This window comes from Cinclus cinclus, chromosome 2, assembly GCF_963662255.1.
Source record: "Cinclus cinclus chromosome 2, bCinCin1.1, whole genome shotgun sequence".
Classification (NCBI taxonomy): Eukaryota; Metazoa; Chordata; class Aves; order Passeriformes; family Cinclidae; genus Cinclus; species Cinclus cinclus.
Window position 1 is genome coordinate 113,363,719 of NC_085047.1, and position 10,458 is coordinate 113,374,176.

Sequence of the window (10,458 nt, forward strand, 5' to 3'; positions counted from 1 at the left end):
GTAAGATTAGCAATTAAAAGGATATTTGAAAGTGGGCAAATGAGCTTGTTCTTCCCATGCCTGTGCTTTTGTGGAGCTACCGGAGGTGTTTTCATTCCCAAACCTTTCCTCCACACAAGCTGTTTCTTCAATCACTGTTTGATGGTGGTTTAGGCAGTTTACAAAGTACAGGAGATGTGTTTACTTTGTCTCTAACAGTTCATGTAAGGAAACCTACAGCTTTGTTGTTGTTGTTCTTTTTCAGGGACATCAGAATCATGGAGGGGCTCTTGCATTACATAAATCCAGCACATGCCATTTCCCTCTTGAGCACCCTGAATGAGGAGCGTCTCAAGGGACAGCTGTGTGACGTTGTGCTGATCGTAGGAGACCAGAAATTCCGAGCTCATAAGAATGTTCTGGCTGCCAGCAGTGAATACTTCCAGACTCTGTTCACAAATAAGGAGAATGAGTCTCAGTCAGTGTTTCAGCTTGACTTTTGTGAGCCTGATGCTTTTGATAATGTGTTGAACTACATTTATTCTTCATCCTTGTTCATTGAGAAAGGCAGCCTCGCAGCTGTGCAAGAACTGGGCTATAGTCTTGGAATATCTTTTCTTACAAACATTGTTTCCAAGAATCCTCAAGCTCCTTTTCCTTCTTGTCCTATTAAAAAAGTACTCTATCAAGATGAAGATGAAAGTAGTTCTCAGAAGAGAAGCGTCATCGTCTGTCAGAACAGAATTGAAGCGCAAGTGAAAAGTGTAAATCAAACACAGCATGACTTAAGCCATACTCCTAAACCTTCACCCTCTGTGTCTGTCAAAGCTAGCAGCAGACCACAGGTAACAAAACCAACTGAAACCCTTCACAACTTATCACTGACTGAAAGGAGGTGGCTGAAAGAAGGCCCTGTGAGCTATACAAAGGTTCATGAAACTTGTGCAACTGTGGAGGATCAGAGCAGAGGTGCTTTAGTGAAAAGGAACATGGTGCTGCCTCAGATCTCTTTATCTGAGAAAGAAATGGCAGGCGGCGATCCAGGAAGCAGCGCTCAGCTTCTGAGAGGAAAAGTTGCAGAGGTGTCATTGAAAAGACCACGTCCACCAGTCTTGTCTCTGCGTGGGGCAGCAGAATCCACGTTTTTGTTGCGAGAGGCAGGAAAAGGAAATGGTCAAGGGGAAGACAGGAATTTGCTCTACTACTCCAAGTTAGGGCTGGTAATCCCATCTAGTGGGTCTGGCCCAGAAAACCAGAGTATTGACAGAAGTGGACCCCTTGTAAAAAGTCTCCTTCGAAGGTCACTGTCCATGGATAGCCAAGTTCCTATTTACTCACCTTCTGTTGACCTAAAACCTGCACAGGTATCCTCCTGCTCCTCACCAGGAACCAGCGATTCCCAGAAGACATTTAATGTTGCATCCCAAAAGTCGTCCTCGAAAGAGTTATCGGAGAAGTGCGCCTCGGATGAGAAGCCACAGGTCGTACACCCACATCGCCTTAGGTCTTTCAGTGCCTCTCAGTCAACGGATCGGGAGGTCGCTTCCCCTCTCTCGGAGGTGCGGATCAAAACTGAGCCCAGCAGTCCCCTCTCAGATCCTGCTGAAATCATACGAGTTACAGTGGGTGATGCTTCAGCATTGGCAAACAAAGACTTTGCTTTTAAAACTGAGGATGACCATAAGGAGCCAAGCAGGCTTCCAGCAAAAAGGAGGTTCCAGGACGATAGGAGGCTACCATTCAAGAGGCTGAAGGCGGATGAGCAGGGTTCTCCTGGCTCAGAAGAGAACTTTGAGGAAGGCTCAAGCCCCACGCACCTTGACGCTGATTTCCCTGATTCTGACGTCAGTAAAGATGAATACAGTGAGATGGAAGAAGCAAGACCAAATAAAAAATTTAAATGTAAACACTGCCTTAAAATTTTCAGATCAACAGCAGGTCTTCATCGCCATGTTAACATGTATCATAATCCAGAGAAGCCCTATGCTTGTGACATATGCCACAAGAGATTCCACACCAATTTCAAAGTGTGGACGCACTGCCAGACACAACATGGAATCGTGAAGAATCCCTCACCAGCTTCCAGTTCACATGCCCTTTTGGATGAAAAGTTCCAAAGAAAACTGATCGATATAGTGAGGGAGAGAGAAATCAAAAAAGCTCTGATTGTGAAACTGAGACGTGGCAAGCAGAGCTTTCAGGGTCAGTCTGCTTCACAAGCACAGCAAGTCATCAAAAGGAATTTAAGGTCGAGAACCAAAGGAGCCTATATTTGTACCTACTGTGGGAAAGCTTATCGTTTCCTCTCCCAATTCAAACAGCACATAAAAATGCACCCTGGGGAGAAACCCCTAGGAGTGAATAAGGCTCCTAAGCAGAAGGATCACATTAATATTGAAAACCCAGTGGAAAACAAGGAGGTTTATCAGTGCCGTCTCTGCAATGCCAAGCTCTCCTCACTCATTGAACAGGGAAACCATGAGAGACTCTGTAGAAATGCCACTGTCTGTCCTTACTGCAGCCTTAGGTTTTCTTCTCCAGAGCTGAAGCACGAGCATGAAAGCAAGTGTGAGTACAAGAAGCTGACCTGCCTCGAGTGTATGCGCACCTTCAAATCATCCTTTAGTATCTGGCGTCATCAGGTTGAAGTTCACAATCAGAACACAATGGCTCCATCAGAGAACTTTTCTTTGCCTCTCATGGATCACAATGGAGAAATCACCAGTTCGTCACGGCTGCCTCCGCAGTCGGAATCCAATAAAATGAACAATTTTGTTGCTGCAAAGGAGGATGGTGTGTTCAGTGATTCGTCAGAACAAATCAATTTTGATTCTGAAGACTCTTCATGCCTGCCTGAAGACTTAAGTGTTTCCAAGCAGTTTAAAATCCAGATCAAAGAAGAGCCTGCAGATGATATGGAGGACGAGGTCACCGAAACGAGCAGGGAACCTAAGGACGTAGTCTCCAAGAAAGATCCCAGTTTGTGGCCCTGTGAAAAGTGTGGGAAGATTTTCACCCTACGCAAACAGCTGGAGCGTCACCAGGAGCTGCTGTGCTCCGTGAAGCCGTTCATTTGCCACGTGTGCAACAAGGCCTTCCGAACAAATTTCCGGCTCTGGAGCCACTTCCAGTCTCACATGTCGCAGGCTGCAGAGGAATCCACAAATAAAGAGCCTGAGATATGTCCACCAGCTAATTCCCCATCACCCCCACCCTTACCCCCACCCCCACCCCTCCCTAAAATCCAGCCTTTGGAGCCCGACAGCCCCACGGGCTTGCCGGAGAGCTCCAGTACTACTGAGAAGCTGTTCGTGCCGCAGGAGTCGGACACGCTCTTCTACCACGCCCCGCCGCTCTCAGCAATCACCTTCAAGAGACAATACATGTGCAAACTCTGCCATAGGACTTTCAAGACGGCTTTCAGTCTCTGGAGCCATGAACAGACACACAATTAGCTTTAACAGAACCCTTGCAGAGCTGGTTTGGGGAGGGGGGGGCTGTGTTCAGGATCTCAGAGGCCTGCCACGTAGACCAGAAGTTTAGGAGGATTGAAATGAGGATGATGGAAAATCTGGAATTTGTGATGCTGCTCAGATTTGGAGAGTAGGGAAAAGTATAACTTGGTTAGTAGGTAGAAAGCAGAGTAATTTAAAATACTGTGGTCTGGGATCTAATAGTAACAGAATAAATTTTTATTTCATTTGACACTGAAATACAATTGCATCTGGATTGTATGCATGGATCTTCATCCCGTGATGTTGGTGTGTGTGTGTGTGTGTGTGTATTATATATAAAGTTATATATTAAACGAAAGAGAAACAACAATTTGGATTCTAACTGTGAGCTTATAGTAGGGAAATACTGCAACCAACGTCATAATTTGTTTTTCAAAAAGAAACCAACACACACAAGCTCCATGTGAGTGGTTGCCATGCACTGGCAGTTTGCAAGGAAGTGAATGGAGTGTCTTGCTGTATTGACTTAGGTCTTAGAAACCTTTAGCAATAACAAATAAACCTCAAGTTTGAGTAATCCTGATGTTATTGGATACAAATGTTTTAAAATGCTATTTTAAGGGAACATAGAATTGTTTTGTTGTTGTATGGAACTTGTGCAAATTAAAATAGAATCTAAAGTCAGCAATATTATTACTAAGATTTTATATAAGAAGTAGCAGCAAGCCTGCTTTCAGCCATTTAATTATAACTTTCTAAGGAAAATTGAGAGAGGGGGTACTTTGCTTTATATAATGTCCCAAAGACTAATTTCCTATGGATACATGGGTAGCTGAAGTCATTGTGTAACAGCCATCATAATGCAAATGGTACTGTTTGTAACATGAACTGAGGCTGAGTGGATGTCAGACAAGTTTCACAGTTTTGTTTCCACTATTTGTACAACTGTTTGTAATTTTAACTACAAAGGAATGTATAACTACTAAATCAAGAGAGAGCTCGTTAAGGGACAGAAGATGAGTTGTATTTCTAAACACAAGTAGTAAGCTCAGCCATGAGTACAAAGATGTGTTTCAACAAAACCTAAAAATGTAAATATTTATATAGACACCTGTATAAATGAGGAAGTATGTATTTGAAATTTGTGTTAAGCATACATATCCAGCTCAAAGCAGAGGAGAAAATCACACTACAATCACTGCATTTTATGGATACAATGCATATAGAGTAATTCTTTCTGCTGCTTTCTATCATATGTGACTGTGTTGCAATTTTCCAATTTGTTGAAAATTGTGGTAATAATGGGCTGCAGATATTCTGTGTGGTTCCATTACTTTACCTCAAATGGCAACTGGAGCATTTAGTATAAGTAGGATCACACGTATTTACTGGGAGCTGTAGTAAGGGTCCAATTTTTTCTGTAAGTCAAGGAAATAATTTACCCAGAAGTAGGAGGTGAACCAACGGAGAGAAATTCTTCTGCTAGAATTTAAACTTAGTAGAGAGGTGGTGGGTTAGAGCAAACGTAAATGATGCAAACAGTGTTTATGATCCTGACCAACTTTCCCCCTGCAGGGCTGGGAGAAGGGGGATGTAATCCCACAGAGCTGAGTCAGAGCCCAGTCTGTGTCCACTGAAACCAGCAGCAGTTTGGTCACCAGTTTCAGGGGGTGCAGGAGGGAGGCTTGAATTCCCTGTGTAACCGTGTGTGTAACTGTTTTTTCAGTATCCTAAGGTCAAAAGGTAGACTTGCAAGCTGATGCTGAGATTCAGCAAAATCAAGCACAACTCCTGAGAATCTGAGGATGGGCACCCTTAGGCACACACCAGATTTTTCTCAGCGAAAGCCAAGTGTGCCACCAGGTTTCTTTCCCCCACAGATATTTAATTATTTTACCTGTAAGTGAAGTTTGAAAGAATTAGCTCAGGATAGACCCCTGATTTTTTTTCAGCTACCAAAAAAATTGCACTGTTGGTCTCAAGCCTCTTCTGCTTCCTTTTTACTACAATCTAAAACTGCTACTAGACACCTCTAAAAGTAACATGTTGTTCTTTTTTATCCTCTTTCAGGCAAACTGTGGCTGAGTATGATGAGGCTAATCTGCTTTAGTATCAGTTAAACTCTTTCAGTGGCATTGCAGTTAAAACAAGGTACTTGCTTAATAGTGACATTTCCAGTTACTTTTTTATTCCACCTAATAAGACTATAAATTTCTTTCTTACCAGAAACAATTTCAGAATAAAATGGTTATTGCACTTAAACCTGGTTTTAAAAATCAGAAAAGCATAAAGCCTTGCTAAGTACCCTTTATATATATTTAAGAAATCTTTGTGTGTAAAATACGAACGTGTTTTTGTAGAGTATTTCCTAAGTTATCCCCAGTGATTCCTCTGCACAACAGCCTGAAAGTTGAGCTCCAGCCTTTTAAAATTCAGTGTGCTTTCTGAAGGAAGGTGGCAACCAGCTCATCTGGGTCACTGCCATCTCACTTCCAGCTGGAATTCTGCTCTGTGCTATGATAAATTCTACACACTTTAAATCAAAACCTTGTGCAACATCTTTGAAGAAACCTTGACCTTTTTCCTAGTGTACTAGGTATTATAAAGAATCCATAAAATATTTTTGGTCTAAGTAGCCTCCTAAGTTTTTCTTCAGTTGCTTTGGTTTTGGGGGTGTTTTTAAAGTTTTGTTTTCCACTTTGAGCATGTTCTGTGTGATTTTTTTTTTTTTTTTTTTTTTTACATTTGGTTCCTGTTGTTTAGTAAAGGAATTCAGGATCTCTAAAATTTAAATATGAGATGTTTATATAGCAGTTCTGGTTTTCTATTAGCTTTTATACAGTACCTTAAAAAGCCCTTGATAGAAGTGTTTATTTTGGAGGATACGGAATAAATATGCTTCCACTTATATAACTTTAATATATGTCTTAAAATTTAAATTATGGGAAAAAATGTTAGTTGCTTGTTTATAAATAAAGGTCTTTTGAAGAGTGTCTAGTTTGGCCACAGCCAAAATAAAAGGCAGATTTATTGATACAAAAGCCTGTCTTCATCATATTTTGTTTAATTTTATAGCTGTGTATTGAAGTGACATAAAGTTAGAGGTCTTGTTAAATATAAAAAAGTGTTTTGCTTTTTTTTCTAAAATTTGTGACAGAAATGTGCAGATGTTTTAATATATAGATTAGAGTCTATAATTCTGTCCTTTTTTTGCTATTTTTATAACCTGTCAGATAAATCTCAGAGAACTATCCTGCTTCAGTGGGAGTGGAAACTAGTGTTGCATTTCAGGGGAGCAGTGTTGAGCCATGAAATGTATTTTGCTTTGGGACTTTTTTTTTTTTTTTCCTTTCAGGCACCGTGTTGGCAAAGCCTCTAAGCCTATCTTAAGTCCATTAAGATCAGTCTTACTTTTTTTTAAATTGCTCTGTGCAACTTCTTTGCTGAATTGGGACCATGAGCAACCTTGAAAGTGAGCAATGGCAGCAAAACACAGGAACCAGTAACAAAGCTGTCTCTAGTTTGGGGTTGTTTGGTAAAAAGAGTGAAACATGTCGTGGCAGGTGATGGAGGAGATAACCTGGTGAAGTGGGTGACCCCAGAGTTTGTTCTGGGCTGTTTCAAAAATAAGATTTTGCATTATCTGTGACCCCAGACAGCTCTGAAGAGGTTTGGCCTGTGTTTGCTGTTTAGGCAGGAACATCCAGGAGGTATTTTTGCCTGATGTTGTTTGTTTTCCCCCAAACGGGATATGTGGGTTTGCTCCAAAGCTCTACGTGTTCTCTGTTGCTGTTCCAAGCTTCCTGTGTTAAATTGATTCCTCCCATGGGATAAGGACAGACTATGCCTAATTTCTTGGCTCTAAGAGTGAGGGTGCAAATATCTGGCATGAGCCTGTAATCTGGCGTGTGCCTATACTGTTCAATAAAATTGTTTACATTTTCCTACCAGAAGATTTAGATAAAAATCAAAACAAGCTTAGGGGGTTGTTTTTTGTTGGAGGTTTTTCTGTTTGTTTGTTTTGATTGGGGTTTTTTTAGTGTTGATGTTATTAAATCAGTGTTAAAATCTTTTTTTTTTTTTTCTGTTGTTGCTGAACACAGCCTGATAGTATTTTTAATGTTATTGATTCCTGTTTATTTAAAATGACTTGTGAAAAACTGTACTGTAACTGCTCTATGAAAAGGGACACTATCAAGAGAAAGGCTGGATACAGAAAAATGGACATACCTATATTAGAAATACTTTATATTAATAAATAATATTGAAGAATTTGAAAACAAATTGAGTCATAACACTTGAGCTGCTTGGCATGAAAATCCTATTATGGGCAGCCTCAATTGTTGTGAGGATGTCTGAAAAACGTAACTGAATTCTGTGGGTTGAGCTGATTTTTCATGTTGCTTTTCCTCTCACTATTCCAGAATAAAGGACTCGATCCTCTTTTTCCTTTTCCAGTCTCTCAGTGGTACATGTTACCTTTTAAAGACACAAGCTTCCCACTATTGCAGCAGCAGCTGTAATTCCAATATGTACAGAAAACCAGAACAAACCCTCTTTTGCAGTGTTAAGTGCAAAATACACATAAAGTACATCTTTTAAGGCTTATTCTTGACAGAGTCCCTTTCTAAGAAGCAGGAAAATGGGATCACTTTAAGTGCTTGGTTACAGGGGAATAGTTTCCTACTAGAAATTGGAATTATCCAATATATTTTCTAGAGAGTTTTCCGGTTAGTTACACAAAATCACTTGTCATTTTAAAGGATTATAGAGGTAAGACAAGCAACTCTGGGTTTATAATCCTGTATACCTTATACATTCTATATCTGTTCAATACACCAGGATGGGTTTTTACTTTTTTTAGGACTGAAACTAAATAGCTTAAGGCAACTTTTTCTTTAATGTAATGTAAATCCATTGCTGCTTTGTACAACTTTTTCTACTGTGTGTTTTCTTTACTTAGATCTTGACTAAGAAACGTTGACGTCCAATAAACTTACACTTTGTTTCTTTTGAGTCACTGTGTCTTCCACTGGAATCTCTTGGCAGAGGGTGGTGTTATTGTACAAACCATTGTGTCTGCAGGGTAGGAAGTGAGTTTGTAAAAGAGCATCTTTTGTTCTGTTTGTTGGATGTAAGTGGTACTTGTACATTACTAAAATAATTGGGGTTTGTTTGTTTTAGTAAATGGCTCGCTAGTGGAACCTTTTACTGGAAAATACAGGAAAACCAACTGCTCCAGACAATCTCTTAAAATTTTGAGCCCAACCCAAATCCTGCTTCATGTGCAATCAGTGATTTGTGGAAGGAAGTGTCTCCATCTAAAACTGGACTTAGCCAGGTGTTTGAAAAGGCACAGCAATGTTCCTGGTGTTTTGCAGCCCTCTCATCCAAAGCAGTTCTGCTGCATGAATTTCCCTCTTCAGAACCTCCTGTATGGGAATGTAGTGTGTGGATTCCCATAAAATGGAGAATTATCTTTTTATCTTTTGGGAATGGGGTTTACTCAGTTCACACTAGGTGTGACCTGTCTTTGAGGACACTTGGGCCAGTTGTCCCAACTTCTTGGACTCCACATTTGCTGTCTTTTGCCATTTTTGCCTTGTGCAGTGTGGTTGGACCCACTGAACCGCTTTCACCCACGTTTAACAGAGGAGACAAGGTCTCAAGAGTTCATGTCCCACAAATTTCATGCAAATCCCTGGCTGGGGGTCAAGGAATGGTGTCAGTGGGACAGCACATACCCAGCGGGAAAGATAAGATTTGCACAGAGGATGTGCTGAGCACTCACCAGCACTTTTTACCCCATCACTTGTCCCTGTGTGTGTGCACTGACCTCTCAGAGGGAGTGGGGCAATGGCTCAGGTGGAACACAAGGAGAGCTGAAGGACCATCTCTGCCACATGGTTGGATCAAGGGTTAAAAGGGCACTCTGAGCTCAGGAGGATTTGGGCCTCTCCTTGAAAAGGGGGACAAAGGGCTCGTGGCCTGTCCCTCTCTAGGATATCCCTGCCCCTCATAGGTTAGGGGAGCTGTGGAAAAGGCAAAGGGAGGGTGGAGCGCTGCTCTCTCATCCATTCAGATCTTAAATCCCCAAAGATTTGGCTCTTTCTCCTTTCAGATAGGAATTCCTGCAGTTCTTCCTGCATCCAGTTAATATTTACACACAGTCCTCTTTCCATCACTGTTACAGCACAGACTGACCTCTGCTAGAATGGTTCACAGAAAATGCTCCAGAGAACAGAAAGCCTGCGTTTGACATAAAACTCAAGAAACAAATAAAAATTATTAGAAGTTACTGATAATGCCATGAGCATTGCACCTGGTTTTGTGGTTATTTTTCTTCTAATTCCAGCCGTCCCCTTCTAAGACAGTTGGTCTGCAAACAAATCCAGCAATGTTTACTTTTCCATTCATAGGATATTTCCATCTATCATTCAATATACAAACACAGGAGCATCTTTTCTATTAGACCAACAGGGACAGCATTTCTGTTTCCAGTCCTGAAACACTCTGGCAATAAAAATTTTCAAGGTGAAATGAAGCAACATACACAACTTTTCTTTCACTTTCATTTTGCATATGTTGAAAGAGTACATTGAAAGTCAGTTTCCAGTTTCTGCTGACAAAGAATTTGCTTTAAATTGCCTCTGCAGTTTTGATAAACCTGTAACAATTTATTAATGTCTTGTCAGTCCAGGATCTGGGATGGATTCAGCTCTTTAGTGTCATGGAGTCCTGGGTGTAATCAGCTTGAGCTCATAGTTGAGGGCTCAGGCTCTCACCCAGCCACGTGCATCTCTCCAGTGAAGTCCAATGGTGTTAAAAACCTGCTGGGATTACTATCATCCAGGGATGCTTCTGCTGGAAGGAAGAGACCATGCCGGGGTTTGCAGGCTCTGCAGGCAGGTGGCTGAAAGAACAAAGGGCAAGGAGCCAGAAGAAGAGGTCAGAGAAAGTATGATGACAACAGCAGGAAAATGTAAGATACAGAAGAGAGCATGCTGTGACCCTGCCAAAAAGA

At 41.2% G+C, this 10,458-nt stretch overlaps 1 protein-coding gene across 2 annotated transcripts; it reads left to right on the plus strand.

The window, feature by feature from the left end:
• The first annotated feature begins 226 nt into the window (after positions 1 to 226).
• On the plus strand, positions 227 to 8,450 carry ZBTB21 (zinc finger and BTB domain containing 21). Of its 2 annotated transcripts, XM_062488174.1 has the most exons (2): positions 250 to 1,839; positions 2,443 to 8,450. In XM_062488174.1, the coding sequence occupies exons 1-2, from the start codon at positions 258 to 260 to the stop codon at positions 3,432 to 3,434; spliced, it is 2,574 nt and encodes an 857-aa protein (XP_062344158.1). In that variant the 5' UTR covers positions 250 to 257; the 3' UTR covers positions 3,435 to 8,450. The 2 variants fall into 2 exon arrangements, with proteins under 2 accessions (XP_062344157.1, XP_062344158.1); XM_062488173.1 differs by having other exon boundaries at positions 227 to 8,450.
• Positions 8,451 to 10,458: the final 2,008 nt, after the last annotated feature.

Excerpts from the sequence above, each read along its gene's own strand:
- ZBTB21 (XM_062488173.1), top strand. The coding sequence starts at position 258 with ATGGAGGGGCTCTTGCATTACATAAATCCAGCACATGCCATTTCCCTC.